Consider the following 20672-nt stretch of genomic DNA (forward strand, 5'->3'; position numbering starts at 1 on the left):
TAGTGGTTCTAAGTATGATCTGGGAATCCTTAGCATCCCTGAGATTCTTAAAATGAACCCATGAAGTGAAATCCATTTATCATGCTGCTACTAATACATTGTCTTTTCACTTTCATTCTCTCATGAGTGTAGAATAGTTTCCAGAGGCTGCGGGACATATGTGATAATGCAACAGACTGAACGTAGAAGCACATATGAGAAGCCAGCTGTCTTCTATTAAGCCAGACATTAAGCAATTTGCAAAAATGTAAAACAATGCCATTCTTCTCATTTTTGTTTTGGAAAATGTTTTTCACAAAAATATTGCATTAACATGGAATGGTTTGTTGTCATTTAAAAACAAATCTTTTAATAATTATTTGGTCTTCATATGGTATGAATAGATATAACCCACATAAATAATTATTTCATATCTTTTAATAATTTAAGACTGTAAAGGGTTCCTGAGACCAAAAAAAGTTGAGAACCACTGCTTAATGTACAAAAATTTCTTGAGGCCATTTTTACAATCTACCACATATATATAATCTTTTTTATCAAAATGAGATACTATGTACTTTACATGACATTTTTTTTGTATATTTGTGATTATTTCTTCAAGATTCCTAGTAGAGTCTTGATATATATTATAAAGTTGCTGTCTTGAATATTCTGCCCATCTGTATTCCACAAGCAGTTCATGAATGTTCATTTCAACAAATCTTCAACAACATGAAGTGTTAAAATATATTTTGCTAATCTTAATAGGTAAAATCAGTATCTCATTTTAAATGTACATTTCTTTACTAGGGAAACTAGATCTTTTTCCATAAATACTAGTAATATATGTCTTCTTTTGTGAATTGCCTTTTTGTCTATCAAGATTTTAGTCTTTTTCTTACCAATCTGAATTTTTAACAATTTATATTTTGTGGGTATCAATCTTCTCGTTTTCTTTTTTTGGGGGGGGTGGCGCGCCACACAGCTTGTGGGATCTTAAGTTTCTTGACCAGGGACCGAACCTGTGCCCCTTGCAGTGGAAGCTCGGCGTCTTAACAGCTGGACCCCAGAGAAGTCCCTTCACAACAGTTCTTATGCAGCTACTTCACTCTTTGTAACGCTACATCATACTCCAACGTATGGATGTAAACTACTGATCCCCTACCGATGGAACCTTTGGTGCTGCAATGAACATCCTTGCATATAACCAAGAACTGGTGTGAATCTGCACGAACAGAAACCTTATTTTTCAACACCCTGAAGGTAGCTCTAGCCCTAAGCTCACAGACACTGATAAATCACAACACCTTTTATCATAATACATCTGTCAAGTGGACTAGATGCTTGCATTGGCCTGAGCAATGTTTCCTTGCTCCTGGGTAACCTACTTGACAAGTCAAATTATCATTACTATTTAGTAGGGGCCAGTCACATGGTGGGAAGGGCAGTTCAACATACAGGGTGTGCAAAAGCTCTGAAGCAGGAAAAACAGCCCAATTTGAGGAACTAAAAGCAACTTAATATGTTGAGGGGCAGAGTAAAAATGAGTCGACTGGAGAAATGGGCCAGAGGACTCGTGGCCATTATTTTGGAGCCAAACCTTAGAGTGATAAGGAGCCACTTAAAGGGCTTTAGTCAGAAGCAATGTTGGAGTTTGTTTCAAAAAATGTATCAGAACTTATCACTATATACCTAACAGTACAAACTTACTGGAACCGTTAGAATTAACAATCATAGGAATGTCATGTACCGCACGATGACTATTGTTAATAACACTATATTGTATATTTGAAAGTCAATTAAGAATAGACCTTAAAAGTTCTAAAAGTTCTCATCACGAAAAAGAATTTTATAACTATGTATGGTGATGGGTGTTAAGTAGACTTATTGTGATCATTTTGCAATATTTACAAATAACAAATTATGCTGTACACCTAAGACTAACTTGTCAATTATACCTCAAAAAAAAAAACAAAACAAAAAACCACCTGAAAATAGCCAGTGCTGAGAAGGAAGTGGAATAATTGGAACTGTTACACATTGCTGGTGGGATACAAAATAGGTTTGAAACTTGCTTACAAAGTTAAACTACACAACCCAGCCAATCCTACTTGTAAGTATTCTAACCCAAGAGAAATGAAAACATATGTCCACACAAAACCCTGTATGTGAATGTTAATAGTGGCTTTATTCATAATCTCCAATAATTATAAACAACCCAAACATCTTTCAATGGGTATTATTTTAGAATAAACAGTGACACACTGATACAATAGAATGCTGACTGACAAAATAACTACTGAACCATTAATGTGAACAAATATCACAGATATTATGCCACAAAACATATTACATGATGTTCTGGAAAAGACAAAACTAGAAAAACAAAAATTTTATCAGTGGTTACTGGGAGTGGAAACTGACTTTTGGAAGGAACTTTGGTGGTGCTTCCCAAACTGCAAAGGCCACAGCACTGCACACACAAAAAAATCAATTTTACCAAATGTAAATTATCAATAACTTTAAAAACCCATCAGTGATTTTTCACCTATTGCCAAAAACCCATGTCTAATGGCACATCATTTTAGGGAGCCTGTAGGGTAACGGGCACTCTCATACATGAGTATAAAATGGTACAACCTCCATGGAGGGCAGTTTGGCATCACCTACCAAAACTGCCTAAATCCTGACTCAGCAAAAAGCTACTTCTTACCTGATGCTTGCTCATCTGTATGCACACCACAAGTTACTCACTACATCGCACTCTGTTACCCAGCACTTTCTGAAAGTTTGCTTTAACCGAAAGAATTTCATTTGTACCTGTCTTTGTTAACTGGAAAAAAAAATCAAGATTTTCACTTTTATGAAAAAAGGCAAAGGGGGAAAACAGCGGTTTTGTTTTGCAGAGCCACTAGAGACGGCAGCTTGTCTGGGCAGTGGGAGTGGCACCGCCAAGCTCCTTCCCTGGAACTACTCTGGCATCTCAGCATCCAGAGCCATCACTTTGAACTGTGAGCATGTGTTTTATCCCATTTTATGCCTCTGTTAGCAAGATGTGTCATAAGGTAATTTCTCCACTTTATGCCATTTTGGCTTACAAAAGGTTTCAGAAGCATACTCTACTTTTAGATAGCAGGGGAAACCTGTATAATTACAAATGATGGAAACCCAAGTATCCATAGAATGCACTACGGCACTATGCAGCAGTAAAGATGGACACTTCCTATGGAGTAATCAAATTCAACTGTTGTCCATAGAACAGCATGTACTGCACATGGGGTTTTTGGTTAAAAAAAGGAAAGGTAAATAATTATACTAATTTGTTGTGTATGCTTTAAGAAACTAGATACACAAGAAACTAATAGTAATGACTATGGAGAGGGGCTGAATTGGGCAGAAATGGATGTTAAGTCATGGAAAGGGAGGAAAGTTTGTGGCCTGAGAGCCCACACTTGTTTCTTATCCATGTACTGTTAGTACTGACCTGTTCAGTGATGGCTGCGGAAATGCCACGACTTTGTATTGGTAGGTGCCGGGTGAAAAAGCTGAGAAGACACTTAGGAAGCTAAGGATGTTGACCCAAAGAGGGGATTCCACTGCAGCTGATAGCACTCCCCTCCAATCCCACTCCTCTTAGTAGAGGCTAACATCCCATCAAGTTGGTTGAGCCATACCACACCTTCAGGCAGATTAAAAAAAGAAAAAAGACACAAAGGAAATGGACCCAATTATTTAATTAGGTTCTTTGTACGAAGTTTAGAACACTACTTTGTGAGGATAAATTCCGTTTGTAAGAGCGAACACAGAGCGGAGGTAGCCCTGGAGCTGAGGAACAGCTTTGATTCTTCGCAGAATTTGTGAGTCCACAGCTTTCTGATCAACCTTCCGCTGCTCTGTAATCTCGTATTTCTAAAGAAAAAGAAAAATCATTTAAAAAAATGGGCACAAGTACCAAACTCCACATGAACTAAGAAATCCTACGTCACAAGTACTCAATCCCAGGAATATTTAGAAGGCAATTTTTAAAAATTAATTATTTTTATTTTTGGTTGTGTTAGGTCTTCGTTGCTGCACACAGGCCTTCTCTAGTTGTGGCGAGCGGGGGCTACTCTTCGTTGTGGTGCGCGGGCTTCTCATTGAGGTAGCTTCTCTTGTTGCAGAACACGGGCTTAGCTGCTCCGCAGCATGTGGGATCTTCCTGGACCAGGGCTCAAATCCGTGTCCCCTGCACTGGCAGGTGGATTCTTAACCACTGCATCACCAGGGAAGTCCCTAGAAGTCAACTTTGATAATTCTTTCCTTGGAGGGCTGTGAAATACAACCTATTTTTAATATAATAATAGCAACTCTTGGGCTTCCCTGGTGGTGCAGTGGTTAAGAATCCACCTGCCAATGCAGGGGACACGGATTTGAGCCCTGGTCAGGGAAGATCCCACATGCTGTGGAGCAACTAAGGCCATGCGCCACAACTACTGAGCCTGCGCTCCAGAGCCCATGCTCCGCAACAAGAGAAGCCACCACAATGAGAATCCCACGCACCACAACAAAGAGTAGCCCCCGCTCGGCACAACCAGAGAAAAGCCCATGCACAGCAACGACGACCCAATGCAGCCAAAAATAAAATAATTAGCAGAATCTGGAAAAATATTATTCCCCAGAGAGTCCTCATTATTTACAGCTTTTCTCTTTCCAACAATTGTTAACCTTGTTTATTTTCACTCCCAAGTAGGAGAGCCAGAGCTATTAGAGGCAAAGACAGAAATAGCTTACCTCTCTCTCTGTGTCGAAGATCTCACCTTCCTGGTGCCTGGGCTTACGCAGTTTCTTCTTCTTGAAGTAAGCATCAGTGAGATGTTCTGGGATTTTCACACCACTGATATCAATTTTGGTGGAAGTGGCAATGACAAATTTCTGGTGTGTTCTCCGCAGAGGAACTCGATTGAGGGACAGAGGCCCTAAGGGGGGAAAATATAGTGAGGGGAAAGGGGATACAAATATTCAAGAACTGACTGGATTTGAAGAAACCTGTTGAAGTTCTAACTTTTCTCTGGATCCAAAGAAATTCCAAACTGCTTTCTACTGTCAGCATCAAGGCTTTTTTCAAGATCTCAGTCCAAGGCTCCCCCCATCTTCAAATTTTAAAGTTACCCAGATTAGGAGAGAGCATAGTCACTTATACATATTGGTCAAAAATCACTGGTCCTTGAGGACAAATTTAAACTGAGCACTGTTTTTTGGAGTAAACAGTTCACTTTCCCCCTATCCAGGAACTCCATCCTGGTGCCAAGTGGCAGACCAATTACAAGTCTTATGAAGGATGCATTCCTAGGAGTTAGTAGCCAACCATTCTGGATTTTAGGTGGCAGTTATACCTGGTGATATGTTGCCACGCAAACTTTAAATACCTGCTTCCTCAGAACTCCCATGTACATAAGGCAATGAAATAGGGCAAAGAATCTCATGACACTGAAACTTCTATTTAGGTGGGAGCAAAGTGTATACTTCAAGCATTTAAAAACACATGATTCAGGACTTCCCTGGTGGTCCAGTGGGTAAGACTCTGTGCTTCCAATGCAGGAGGTCTGGGTTCGTTCCCTGGTCGGGGAACTAGATCCCACAAGCATGCCACAACTAATGATCCCGCGTGCCACAATGAAGATCCCACATGCCACAGCTAAGACCAGGCACACCCAAAATAAATATTAAAAAAAAAAATTTTTTTAATAAAAATACAACCTTCAAAAGAGTAAATCCCAAGAGTTTTCATCACAAGGAAAAAGTTTTTTCTTTTATCTAAATGCGAAGATGGATATTGAACCTACTGCGGTAATTATTTCACAATATATGTAAATCAAACCATCATGTTGTACACCTTAAACTCGCAAGAGTAATGCATATAAATTATTTCTCAGTAAAACTGAAGGTGGGGAGACCTGCAAATTTCAGAGTATATTAAATCCAAGGATCTTCTTACCAGTCACAAGTAGCAAGCCACTGCTCAGCTGCTTCAGGAAAATGACCCTCTGTAGATTAAAAAGAAATGCTAGATGGTTCCACAAATTAGAAACTGACTTCTGAATTAATCAAATCACAGGTTCCTAAATTTGGTAAAAAAGGAAATTTGTACATAGGCATAGGTGCAGCAGTTCTGGAAGTAACTTATCAAACTAATAACAGGGGTGACTCTAGGATACGAGCAGTACTTTTGTGCGCTTGATTTTTAATGAGCAGCCACTACTTTTAACATTAAAAAAAAACTAGTACCCTTTAACTCAGTAATTCTATCCCTGCAAATCCATCCTAAGAAGTTAACTCAAATACATAAACATTTTTTGGGTACAGGGACATCTGAATCACTTGTAACAAGTAGTATTACCAATGACAGGAATTGGTAATAAGTTATTGTCTATTATTGACTAAACACGTTATGATAGTGACTGGGTTGTTGGTTTTGTTATGGATCACTCTCACCTCTCCCACAGAACCTCTTGCTACCAACTGCAGTTCACACAGGTAAATAAACCCTATCCAGAGAGCAAACTTATTAGGATCAAGTACTCCAGGTACCTCAAGTGTCATGCTCTGCTCACCTTGCCTCTGTGGCGCCCAGTGAGGATAATCAGAATGGTTCCAGGAGTGATGCTAGCACGCAGTTTTCTCACATGCTTACTGAAGGGTTTTTTGCCATGACTCAACAGCTTTCGAGGCACATCTTCAGTAGGATAATACCTAGGCTGGAGAGAGCCCATAGGTCCAACTTATTTAAATAATCTAATCAAGTCAGTAGAGCTGGTTGTGAGGTCAGTGAAACCTTCACTACAATCCTGTAGTCACTTGAAACACTTTATTCACACTACCGCATTTTCACTTCTAATATTTAAAAGGTAGAAAAGATCAACGCTGCTTCAATAGCTTTACATGCAAAACATAGGGTGGAATCCATTTAACTGAAGGAGCTGTGTCCAAGCAAAGAGGGAAAGCATCAAGCAAGTTACCTTTGTAAATTTGGAATAAACCAAACTTTAGAGATTACATGGCAAGCTATCATTATACACTGTTGTGTAGCAGTGATTCTCAAGCTTTTCTGGGGTCCCTACTTCTCCAGAAACACACGCCTGACACAATTTTGTATGTTATGAAAAAAGGCATGGCTTGTTTTCCAACTCAAATTAAGTGTGTTCATATGCTTCACATTAACACGCATCACTTCCATCTTATCCACAAAGAATAAATTGTATAAAACCATAGACATTAGTTTAGATCAAGACTGCCAGTTCATTTATTGTAAAAATAAGACCCCACACAGGGCTTCCCTGGTGGCACAGTGGTTAAGAATCCGCCTGCCAATGCAGGGGACACGGGTTTGAGCCCTGGTCTGGGAAGATCCCACATGCCGCGGAGCAACTAAGCCCGAGCGCCCCAACTATTGAGTCTGCGCTCTAGGGCCCGAGAGCTGCAACTACTGAAGCCCCCGCGCCTCGAGCCTGTGCTCCACAGAGAAGCCCCTGCACCGCAACGAAGAGTAGTCCCCTCTCTCTGCCACTAGAGAAAGCCCGCGCGCAGCAACGAAGACCCAATGCAGCCAAAAATAAATTAATTTTTTAAAAAGACCCCACACAAAGACTCTTTCGCTTATTGACAAGTAACTCAAAATAATCTAACTGTATTATTTTAGTGGACGGTCTTTCTTTTACCACAAACATTAATACCTAATAGAAAAATCAGCTCACAAAACCCGTGACAAGAAGAAATCAAAGTGCCATTTTCCCTCTGGTGCAGTAATATTCAACTGTGAAGAGTGTAATACATCTGCAATAGTCCCATAATGGAAATCACAGAGGAAACCTTTATTTTTCACAGAGAAAACGCTGGGTCTTGTGCATGGTAAAGAGGGGCCAAGAAACACCCACTCTAGTGGACAAATGTTCTACAGGTCTGGGAGCATCCTAGGCTCTACGTATGGTAAGTCTCACAACAACCCTGTGAGTCAAAACTTTATTCCCATTTTACAAGAAACAAAAGCACAGAAAAGTAACTCTACTTAAGAACAGTAAATAATAAAGCGAAGTTGCAAACCCAGAACTATCCTCCATTAATAATCCTCTGGTAAACATACACTTCTAAAACCTGAGCACACACACAAAAATCCTCACAGGAGGGCTTCCCTGGTGGCACAAGTGTTAACAATGGCCTGCTAATGCAGGGGACACGGGTTTGAGACCTGGCCGGGGAAGATCCCACATGCCATGGAGCAACTAAGCCCGTGCACCACAACTACTGAGCCTGTGCTCTACAGCTCACGAGCCACAACTACTGAAGCCCATGCTCCACACCAAGAGAAGCCACCGCAATAAGAAGCCCGCGCACCGCAATGAAGAGCAGCCCCCGCTCACCGCAACTAGAGAAAGCCTGAGCGCAGCAACCAAGACCGAATGCAGGTAAAAATAAATAAATAAATAACCCTCACAAGATTCAAGCTTCAACTAAACACCCAAATTACAATCTCCTCCAAATCTTACCATTTTGCGAAGTTTAACCACCCGGGTACCACCATTCTTGTCACCACCAACTGGTTTTGTGACAGTAGCAAGAACCTTCACCTTCTTTTTCTTTTCAACCTAGTAGGACACAAATGCGTCAAAAAGTCAGAGGCAGACAAACGTTTTATGTTAAGACATAATGCTCAGGGCTTCCCCTCATCCCTTACCTTGGATTTAGCTGCTGAATACTTCCTCTTGTACAAGGCCTTTCTGGAATACATAGCCGATCGGGAATATCTGCCAATTCCTCTGACCAGGACAGGGTTTCGGCTGCAGTGGGGCTTCCCCTTCTTAACCTGCTTCACCTTTTTAACCTTGCCACCAGCATCAGCCTTCTTGGCTTCAGGTTTTTTCTCCTTAGTATCTGGCTTCTCAGCCTTTTCACCCGCCATCTACCAATACATATACTTTTTAAAAAGGCATTTCACCAATTATCTCATAGCTATACATCGACAGGCCTCCCAGACTGCAAGTCCTTGTCCTCCTTCTCCATCCTTTACATCCCTCCCACTATAAGATACAGGCCTTCCTCCAAATCGCCACACATCTGCAACAATATCCATAAATGGTTAACTTTTGGGTTGTCTCCCCAATACAGTATAACCTTCTTGACGATTTGAATATATCTCACAACTATTATTTGTTCGCTACATATATTTAGAGGTCAAAAGTCCCTATTCCATTATTTGTTTTACGAATTAGAAATCCTAGACTTAGCTTTAACAATCTCCACAGCCAGAAAGCAGCGAGGCTGTAACCTGAAACCGTTTGCTTTCAGAACTTTTGCTCTTATCAGACTGTCTCACTCAAGAAATTCCGTTTAGGAGGCGAAGACACACACACACAAATGGCCCAAACTCTGGCCAAGCTGAAAAAAGCGAAGCCCAGCAGGCGACTTCCGGCCGCGGACTTGGAGAGACAGGAAAAGTTGCATTTGTTCTCAGTCTCAAATCCACAACGTGGCGGAGACAAGCTCGGCGTCGTCTTTTGGAACCCAGGTCCGGAATTCAGAGCGCGCGCCGCCGCCCTTGTCCCTGCTGCCCCACTGGCCCGCTACGAATCCCTGGAGGGGCCCTGTTTCCCCAGCCCGAGAGGGTGGCGAGCAACCGGAGCCCCGGAGCCTCTGCAGCATTCCACCTCACACTGTTCGTGCCCCACAGCACCCTCTTCGTGCCCCATAGCACCCTCTTCGTGCCCCACCGTAAACCCAAGCGAGAGAAATGAAGGGTCTGGGAGGCCTCCCAAATGGCCCTGAGCGTGTCCGACCCCTGCAGTTGTCGACTTGATACCCTCCTGGTTAAGATGGCGAAGGATTGGGATCCTGAAATCGAGTCTTGCAGAGAGGCGACGCCATTCTTACCTTGCAGGATGGGAAAGAGAACTAAGGCACCGGCTTCCGGTCTATAAGCAATCACGGGAGGTGTCGAGTCTCACTTCCTTCCGGGTCAGGGGCATCATGGGAAATGTAGTTTTTCCTCGTTCGTACTGTAAACAGAGCTAATTTTCTCAATAGGAGGCGAAAGTGGAGAAATTTTTTTCTGAAAATGCTTCATTTTATAGACCAATAGAATTCTCAAAGTACTTTTGGGAACCGGCATAAAGTTGAAACTTTTTATATTTGCTTACCTGTGCTATACAATAGGAAAAAAGCTAGAATTTAAAATGAATAAAATATATTCCTGTTCTGAAGAACACACATTCAAGGGAAAAGCAAACAGGTAAATTAATAATTGTAAGTTATTTCTTCTGGGAGATTTAGGAAAGTTTTGCACCAGAGTTTGTTTTTGTGTTGGATTTGGAAGAATAGATACAAATTTGGCAGATGAAAGTGTCAATTGGAACAATAAATGCAAGAGGCATGGAGGCATCAAAGAGCATGGTTGTTTATTCCCTCTACAAGCATTTCTGGCCACTTTGTACTCTGTTTCTTCACTTCGAAAATGGAGATAACCATATCTACCTCACAGAGTTTTGGAGAAGATTAAATAAGTTAATGTACATAAAATCACTAAGAATGGGCTTCCCTGGTGGCGCAGTGGTTGAGAGTCCGCCTGCCGATGCAGGGGACATGGGTTCGTGCCCCGGTCCGGGAAGATCCCACGTGCCGCGGAGCGGCTGGGCCCGTGAGCCATGGCCGCTGAGCCTGCGCGTCCGGAGCCTGTGCTCCGCAACGGGAGAGGCCACAATAGTGAGAGGCCCGCGTACCACAAAAAAAAAAAAAAAAAAAAAGGTATTTGATGCATGGTAACGGCTAAATAAATGTTAGTTCTTGTTGTCACCACCACCAGCATCACCATGAACATCATGGTTGTGGATGATGTAATGGAGCAGGACCCTGTGGGATCTTACTATGTGCCAAGTATTCTGCTAGAAGTTATACACCTGGGATAAATAAGAGCAATGCTGTATGCTATGTGCCTAGAACTGTTCTATGAGCCTTGCTATATTTTATTTAATCCTCCCAAAAATTCTATAGAGGATACTATTATGAGGAAACTGGAACTCAAAGAGGTGCAGTAACTTGCCCACAGCATGGATCTGATCCACAGAGTGCACTCTTTTTTTTTTTTTGCGGTACGCGGGCCTGTCACTGTTGCGGCCTCTCCCGTTGCGGAGCACAGGCTCCGGACGCGCAGGCTCAGCGGCCATGGCTCACGGGCCCAGCCGCTCCGCGACACGTGGGATCCTCCTGGACCACGGCACGAACCCATGTCTCCTGCATCAGCAGGCAGACTCTCAACCACTGTGCCACCAGGGAAGCCCGGAGTGCACTCTTAATCAATAGTCTGTAAAGATTAAAGAGCTGACTAATGAACGTGAATAAGAGAGTTCTTTGCTCATATTAGAATTAAAAATAAGAATAGTTATTGTCTTTTGCAAAACCAACAGCACAGTATATCTTATAGTTTTTGTTTGTTTGTTTGTTTTTTAACTGCATCAAAGCCCTTAAGGTAACATGTACACAATGTGACATCTTTTGGCTTGAATCTTCCATTCTCTTCCATTGGTTGCTGGTGGCTAGAGCTTTTCACCTTGATGTATCCAAACCATCGTTTCCTGGCTGTGTCCCCTGGAATCATGTAGCCTTTTTCTGGTTCTGGTTGACTGAGGATACATACATAGTGATCAGATGCTTCTGAAAGCCTCAGAGATTCCAGTGGGATCCTTCAGACTATAGTAAAGGCAGAATTGCCACGTTTGCTGAAACATGTGACTTCTAAACATGTCTGCCTCCCATACAGATTAAGGATGAGTGTGATCTTAATAGGCTGCATGTTATACCTGTAACCCAAAGTGGGTCCAGCTGCTCCCCGCTCAAAAGCCATTAAAGAGGCAAGGTTAGTGAAAAGGAAAGCTTGCTTTATTTTGGATGCTGACAACGGGGCAGGGGGAGGGGGAGGGGGGAACTCCTATCTAAAGGGCCGACTTCGCCCCCACCCACCCCTGACAATCAAGGGCAAGAGTTTTTATAGGCTGAGGGAGGGGGCTACATATAGAAACAGCACAATCAGCTCTGACAGTCATCTTGAAATGGGTTTTCGGTGGTCTGAACAGTGTCATCTTGATTGTTTTAAGTACACTGAATCCTCAGTTCCAGGGTTGGTTTGTTCCCATTTTCTTGAGGCCAATTCTTGGAATCATGGCAGCTTATGTCATGGCTACAGTCTGGTCATCATGTAGTTAACTTCTTCCACCTGGTGGGGGTTTTAGTATCTATAAGACACTCACAGGATATGGCTCAGAATATCATCTGTAGTCTTTGAGAAGGAACTAAAGGTCCTTGACTTTGCTTACAGACTAAACTACCATGTTTTCTCCTGTTTGACCGATTTTCTTTGCTTCTGCATTTTCTCACTTCTCTGATTAAACTTATTCTTTGTCTAAAGTTTTTCCACAGACAAAAGGCAGGCTGAGGACAAGGTGGGCAAGGACCATAGGGTCCTGCTCCGTTTCATACCCATTTAGGGTTATTCACTGTCCAGGCATGTAATATTCTCAAGGAAAAGCTTAGGCACAGCTCTTTTTTGAGACTGGGAATGTCGACACCTTTATTTGTCCAGTTCCTGAACAAAACACCTCTTAGAAACTGCGACTTTAGAAAACGTATCAGAGTGAATAAAGTGCAGAATTGTTTACTTGAGCCCCTCAAAAATTCTGACAATCTCAGAGACTTTCACATAGTCAGTGCCCCAAAATGTTTGTGAAATGACTTGCCATTGAAATCAAAATATAATGAACACCCTCTTGTGTTTTTTTGCGGTATTGCAAAATTTAGCATTCGTTAGTTGGGAAAAATATCATCACTCTCTTATAAACGGTATGATTAAGCACCGGGTTTTGCCACTATAAAGTGCTCATAAATTTGTTCAGTGCTTTATTAATTACAAAGTAAACATTTTTGCAGACACTAAATCATTTTAAGCCTCAACACGACTTCCCTATGAGGTAGGACTTTAAGATGAAAAAACTGAGGCTTGATTACAATAAATGTCTTAGCTGAGGTCGCACATACATTTACATTGAATCGTATCTCTTTGTGCTACAGAAAGACAGAAAACCAGTAGGCAGTTGTGCTGCAGAAAGGGTATTATCCTTCTAGCCGGGGATCACTTGCTATCTGATCTTATGATAAATCTCTGCACGTGAGTTTTCTTTTTTATAAAATGGGGATGATATTGACAATATTAATAATAACTTCCTAAAGTTTTTGAAGAAACTACAATTATTTTTATTGAAAAATGTGAAAGTGAAATATTATATTTATTGCATTATTTTTCGAACATCTTTATTGGAGTACAATTGCTTTACAATGTTGTGTTAGTTTCTGCTGTGTAACAAAGTGAGTCAGCTATATGTATACATATATCCCCATATCCCCTCCCTCTTGCGTCTCCCTCCCACCCTCCCTATCCCACCCCTCTAGGTGGTCACAAAGCACTGAGCTGATCTCCCTGTGCTATGCTGCTGCTTCCCACTAGCTATCTATTTTACATTTGGTAGTGTATACATGTCAATGCTACTCTCACTTCGTCCCAGCTTACCCTTCCCCCTCCCCGTGTCTTCAGGTCCATTCTCTATGTCTTCATCTTTATTCCTGTCCTGCCCCTAGGTTCATCAGAACCATTATTATTATTTTTTAGATTCCATATATATGTATGAGCATACAGTATTTGTTTTTCTCTTTCTGACTTACTTCACTCTGTATGACAGACTCTAGGTCCATCCACCTCACTACAAATAACTCAGTTTCACCTCTTTTTTTTTTTTTTTTTAATTAATTTATTTTTATTTATGGCTGTGTTGGGTCTCCGTTTCTGTGCGTGGGCTTCCTCCAGTTGTGGCGAGCGGGGGCCACTCTTCATCGCGGTGCGCGGGCCTCTCACTATCGCGGCCTCTCCTGTTGCGGAGCACAGGCTCCAGACGCGCAGGCTCGGTAGTTGTGGGTCACGGGCCCAGCCGCTCCGCGGCATGTGGGATCTTCCCGGACCGGGGCACGAACCCGCGTCCCCTGCATCGGCAGGCGGACTCTCAACCACTGCGCCACCAGGGAAGCCCAGTTTCACCTCTTTTTATGGCTGAGTAATATTCCATTGTATATATGTGCCACATCTTTATCCATTCATCTGTTGCTGGACACTTAGGTTGCTTCCATGTCCTGGCTATTGTAAATAGTGCTGCAATGAATATTGTGGTACATGACTCATTTTGAATTATGGTTTTCTCAGGGTATATGCCCAGTAGTGGGATTGCTGGGTCATATGGTAGTTCTATTCTTAGCTTTTTAAGGAACCTCGATACTGTTCTCCATAGTGGCTGTATCAATTTACATTCCCACCAACAGTTCAAGAGGGTTCCTTTTTCTCCACACCCTCTCCAGCATTTATTGTTTGTAGGTTTTTTGATGATGGCCATTCTGACCGTGTGAGGTGATACCTCAGTGTATTTTTTTTTTTTTTTTTTTTTTGTGGTACGCAGGCCTCTCACTGTTATGGCCTCTCCCGTTGCGGACGGAGCACAGGCTCCGGACGCGCAGGCTCAGCGGCCATGGCTCACGGGCCCAGCCGCTCCGCGACATGTGGGATCTTCCCGGACCGGGGCACGAACCCGTGTCCCCTGAATCTGCAGGCGGACTCTCAACCACTGCGCCACCAGGGAAGCTCCATTAATTTTGTTTATCTTCTCAAAGAACCAGCTTTTAGTTTTATTGATCTTTGCTACTGTTTCCTTCGTTTCTTTTTCATTTATTTCTGATCTGAACTTTATGATTTCTTTCCTTCTGCTAACTTTGGAGTTTTTTTGTTCTTCTTTCTCTAATCGCTTTGGGTGTAAGGTTAGATTGTTTATTTGAGATTTTTCTTGTTTCTTGAGGTAGGATTGTATTGCTATAAACTTCCTTCTTAGAACTGCTTTTGCTGCATCCCATAGGTTTTGGGTTGTCGTGTTTTCCTTTTCATTTGTTTCTAGGTATTTTTTGATTTCCTCTTTGATTTCTTCAGTGATCTCTTGGTTATTTAGTAGCATATTGTTTAGTCTCCATGTGTTTGTATTTTTTACAGTTTTTTTCCCCGTCAATTGATATCTAATCTTATAGCGTTGTGGTTGGAAAAGATACTTGATACAATTTCAATTTTCTTAAATTTACCAAGGCTTGATTTATGACCCAAGATATGATCTATCCTGGAGAATGTTCCATGAGCACTTGAGAAGATGATGTATTCTGTTGTTTTTGGATGGAATGTCCTAGTGTCAATTAAGTCCATCTTGTTTAATGTCATTTAAAGCCTGTGTTTCCTTCTTTATTTTCATTGTGGATGATCTGTCCATTGGTGAAAGTGGGGTGTTAAAGTCCCCTACTATTATTGTGTTACTGTCAGTTTCCCCTTTTATGGCTGTTAGCATTTGCCTTATGTATTGAAGTGCTCCTATGTTGGGTGCATAAGTGTTTACAATTGTTATATCTTCTTCTTGGATTGATCCCTTGATCATTCTGTAGTGTCCTTCTTTGTCTCTTGTAAAAGTCTTTATTTTAAAGTCTATTTTGTCTGATATGAGATTTGCTACTCCAGCTTTCTTTTGATTTCCATTTGCATGGAATATGTTTTTCCATCCCCTCACTTTCAGTCTGTATGTGTCCCTAGGTCTGAAGTGGGTGTCTTGTAGACAGCATACATACGGGTCTTGTTTTCATATCCATTCAGCCAGTCTATGTCTTCTGACTGGAGCATTTAATCCATTTTCATTTAAGGTAATTATTGATATGTATGTTCCTATTACCATTTTCTTAATTGTTCTGGGTTTGTTTTTGTAGGTCTTTTCCTTCTCTTGTGCTTCCTGAGGAAAGAAGTTCCTTTAGCATTTGTTGTAAAGCTGGTTTGGTGGTGCTGAATTCTCTTAACTTTTGTTTGTCTGTAAAGGCTTTAATTTCTCCCTCAAATCTGAATGAGATCCTTGCTGGGTAGAGTAATCTTGGTTGTAGGTTTTTCCCTTTCATCACTTTAAATATGTCCTGCCACTCCCTTCTGGCTTGCAGAGTTTCTGCTGAAAGATCAGCTGCTAACCTTATGCGGATTCTCTTGTATGTTATTTGTTGCTTTTCCCTTGCTGCTTTTAATATTTTTTCTTGTATTTACTTTTTGATGGTTTGAATAATATGTGTCGTGGTGTGTTTCTCCTTGGATTTATCCTGTATGGGACTCTCTGTGCTTCATGGAATTGATTATTTCCTTTCCCATATTAGGGAAGTTTTCAAGTCTAATCTCTTCAAATATTTTCTCAGATCCTTTCTTTTTCTCTTCTTCTTCTTGGACCCCTATAATTCGAATGTTGGTGCATTTAATGTTGTCCCTGAGGTCTCTGAGACTGTCCTCAATTCTTTTCATTCTTTTTCCTTTATTCTGCTCTGTGGTAGTTATTTCCACTATTTTATCTTCCAGGTCACTTATCCGTTCTTCTGCCTTAGTTATTCTGCTATTGATTCCATCCAGAGAATTTTAAATTTCATTTAGCATGTTGTTCATCATTGTTTGCTTGCTCTTTAGTTCTTCTAGGTCCTTGTTGAACATTATTTTATTTTCTCCATTCTATTTCCAAAATTTTGGATCATCTTTACTATCTTTACTTTGAATTCTTTTTCAGGTAGACTGCCTATTTCCTTTTCATTTGTTTGGTCTGGTGGGTTTTTACCTTGCTCCTTCATCTAGTGCATATTTCTCTGTCTTCTCATTTTGTTTAACTTACTGTGTTTGGGTTCTCCTTTTCTCAAGCGGTAGGTTCATAGTTCCCATTGTTTTTGGTGTCTGCTCCCAGTGGGTGAGGTTGGTGTAGGCTTGTGTAGGCTTCCTACACAAGGTGGAGGGGACTGGTGCCTGTGTTCTGGTGGGTGGGGCTGGATCTTGTCTTTCTGGTGGGTAGGGCCGCGTCCGGTGGTGTGTTTTGCGGTGTCTGTAAACTTACTATGATTTTAGCTAGCCTCTCTGCTAATGGGTGGGGTCATGTTCCTGTCTTGCTAGTAGTTTGGTATGGGGTGTCCAGCACTGGAGCTTGCTGGCCATTAGGTGGATCTGGGTCTTAGCGTTGAGACAGAGATCTCTGGGAGAGCTTTCGCCATTTGATATTCCATGGGGTCAGGAGGTCTCTGGTGGTACAGTGTCCTGAACTCAGCTCTCCCACCTCAGAGGCTCAGGCCTGACACCCAGCAGGAGCACTAAGGCCCTGTTAGCTGCACGGCTGTGACTGTGGCAGTCTCCATTCTGAAGTCAGATTATGAGGGTCTACAGTAGCTGTTCAGCTATAAGAGGATGACTTGGGAGCCCTTTGTCTATGAGGCTGTATCCAGCAGCCGGTGGCTAAAAGAGTAGGTCTCCGCATGTGATGCCAGAATCTTAAATGTTTATACAGAGGTCTTCACTGGGTTCAGTCACGGATTTGGTACAGGTGGCCTCAAGAATACCTTACTCTCTCAAGGCTGTGTGCTTGAAACAGCTCCTAAGCCTGAGGGTCTACAAGCTGCAGGAAGATGAGACCGCCCTGGGCGGCCTGCAAGGCATGATTCTTGCCACGAACCCTCCTCCCTAAATGTTAATATTAAGGTCAACATAGTGGTTCACTCCCTCACTCAATTTTCTCATAAGGAAGTTCATGCAAACACCATCAAGAAAACCCAAAACCAAAACCAAAACAACAACAACAAAAACACCCGGCAAATAACTTGGATATCTACTAGCACAGGAATTGACTAAATAGTGAACATCCATACTATGGAATATTATGCAGATATGGAAAAGACTGGGTTACATCTCAGTGTTCTGTCCAGAATGGGTGCATCAGCCGAATGTGGTTATTAAGAACTGGAAATGTAGCCAGTTCACACTGAGATTTTACACATTGGCTGTAAGTGTAAAATACACACTGGGGCTTCCCTGGTGGCGCAGTGGTTGAGAGTCCGCCTGCCGATGTAGGGGACGCGGGTTCGTGCCCCGGGCCGGAGCGGCTGGGCCCGTGGGCCATGGCCGCTGGGCCTGCGCGGCTGGGGCCTGTGCTCTGCATCGGAAGAGCCCACAACAGTGAGAGGCCTGCGTACAGAAAAAAAAACCCAAAAAAAACCCCACACTGGACTTCAAAGGCTTAACAAGAAAAAAAGAAGGTAAAATAACTCAATTTTTTATATTTATTAGTTATATGTAGAACGATATTATTTTGATATATTGGGTTAAATAAACATATTTTTCAAATTAATTTCACTTGTTACTTTTTAAAAGTGTGAATACTGTATGTCCCTTGTGACGCATTGGTTAAGAATCCGCCTGCCAATGCAGGGGACATGGGTTTGAGCCCTGGTCCGGGAAGATCCCACGTGCCACGGAGCAACTAAGCCCGTGCGCCACAACTACTGAGTCTGCGCTCTACAGCCCACAAGCCACAAGTACTGAGCCCATGTGCCACAACTACTGAAGCCCGTGCACCTAAAGCCTGTGCTCCACAACAAGAGAAGCCACCGCAATGAGAAGCCTGCACACCACAGTGGTAGTCCCTGCTCGCTGCAACTAGAGGAAAGCCCGTGCACAGCAACGAGGACCCCGTGCAGCCAAAAATAAATAAATAAATTTATTTTAAAAAATGAGTGAATACTAGAATCTTTAGAATTACATGTATGACTCACATTATATTTGTATTGGAAAATCAGTGCTGGTCTAGAGGGATGTTCATTATATTTTAAGAGAAAAAAAAAATCACAGAGTTTTATTTTTATACATATATGCACACATATGTACATATATACACATATGTATGTGTATGTATAATATATACATATTATGAACCCATAAATATATACACATATTATGACTGCATTAAAAATATCCCTATATATGTTATGTGTTTGAGTGAGCGTAGGTGTGGGATATGTGTGTGGGTTCATGTAAGTATAGAGAAAAGTGTGGAAGGATACACACCAAACCATTAATCCTGGTGGGGGTTGGAGAAGGGAGGTTATATACATTGTAGAGCAGGGAAAATTACTGTTTTTATTTGACCTGTTTCAAGGAGCTCGTGTTGTTTTTGTAGCTGAGAGGGAAATTAAAATAAAGTATATCTAAATAAATATTTCTTAAGCTTGTTATATGCCAAGCCCTGTGCTAGGCTCTGGGTGTATAAAGATGAAGACCTCCAGGGAATTCCCAGGGACAGGGTTTCTATTTTATTCTCAGGAAGTAGTCAAACGGTGTGCGCAGTGAATGTTTCCTAGAGGAGCTGGTTGAGTTGGAACCGAATCTTGCATGACACTTAGTTTTCCAGATGGAGATGAGTTTATAGGGTATTCCAGACCGAAGGAATTAAACTTTGGAAGACAGGTATACAAGAAACAGCCAGAGGCCTTTGGAAACTGCCAGATTATGTGAGGAAGTAGGGGTAAAGGAAACTGAACAGGTAGGCATAGTTCACGTTTAGAAGGGCCTGACGTGTTAACGGAAGGATCTTCATTCAGTGCTAAAGGCTTTGAACTTCCTTCATAGAACAGGACATGACTAGATTTGTATTGTAGAAAGATCATTCTAGCTGTGGAGTGTATAGAACACTGGAGAAACTGGGGAAGCAATGGTTTCTGCACTCAAAAATCTTACAGTTTGGGAATTCCCTGGCAGTCCAGTGGTTAGGACTCAGCGCTTTCACTGCCGTGGCCTGGGTTCAGTCCCTGTCAGGGAACTAAGACCCTGCAAGCCTCAGCGCAAGGGGTGGAGCCTGGGGCAAGCTTACAGTTTACTTTGGAAAAGACACAAATGATAACCAGCATTTATCACATGCTTACTTTGCCAGGTACTGTTCTAAGTACTTCACAAATATTAACTCTTTTATTCTTCACAACCTACCCTATGGTGGGTAGCATTTTGATCCCTCCATTTTACAGAGAAGTAAATTGAGACACAGAGGACTCAAGTGACTTACCCAAGGACATCCAGGCAGGCAGGCAGGCTGGCTGACCTTTTGAGATTAAGAACTTAATCCTCATATGATATTTTGTCTTAGGTTTATAATGGAGTGTGTTCAGTTCTAAGCTAGGATAGCTGTCTTGGGGACCATCTAAGATGGACTGGGAGAATCAGATTATTCTATTCCAGAGGAGATGACCTCTAGCCTGAGATCAGTGACATGGACTAGAGTTCATGGGGAGGGTGGTCAGAATCCTCCAGGGAAACGGAGTAGATTGTTTAAAGGCCCTGATCTGGGAGAGAACATGGCTATTGAGAGGAACTGAAAGTTTTTCAGCATGGCTGGGTCATAGAGTGGTGGGGAGAGAAGGGACTAGTAAAGTAAGCTGGGACAAGACCAGGTGGTTGTTAAAATTTTTTTTTGACTGCATCCTAAAAGCAATGAAAAGCCGTTGAAGGGCTTCCTTGGTGGTGCAGTGGTTAAGAATCTGCCTGCCAGTGCAGGGGACATGGGTTCGAGCCCTGGTCCGGGAAGATCCCACATGCTGCAGAGCAATTAAGCCTGTGTGCCACAACTACTGAAGCCTGCATGCCTAGAGTCCGTGCTCTGCAACAAGAGAAGCCACTGCAATGAGAAACCTGCTCACCACAACAAAGAGTAGCCCCCACTTGCTGCAGCTAGAGAAAGCCCACACGCAGCAACGAAGACCCAATGCAGCCAAAAATA

At 42.1% G+C, this 20672-nt stretch overlaps 1 protein-coding gene across 1 annotated transcript; it reads right to left on the reverse strand.

The window, feature by feature from the left end:
• Positions 1-3704: 3704 nt before the first annotated feature.
• RPL6 (ribosomal protein L6) lies at positions 3705-9922 on the reverse strand. Its single transcript, XM_065889560.1, has 7 exons — positions 9880-9922; positions 8687-8911; positions 8499-8597; positions 6570-6713; positions 5954-6002; positions 4750-4934; positions 3705-3888 (listed from the first exon to the last, which is right to left on the reverse strand). The coding sequence occupies exons 2-7, from the start codon at positions 8909-8911 to the stop codon at positions 3736-3738; spliced, it is 855 nt and encodes a 284-aa protein (XP_065745632.1). The 5' UTR covers positions 9880-9922; the 3' UTR covers positions 3705-3735.
• Between the last annotated feature and the right edge of the window lie 10750 nt (positions 9923-20672).

This window comes from Phocoena phocoena, chromosome 13, assembly GCF_963924675.1.
Source record: "Phocoena phocoena chromosome 13, mPhoPho1.1, whole genome shotgun sequence".
Classification (NCBI taxonomy): domain Eukaryota; kingdom Metazoa; phylum Chordata; class Mammalia; order Artiodactyla; family Phocoenidae; genus Phocoena; species Phocoena phocoena.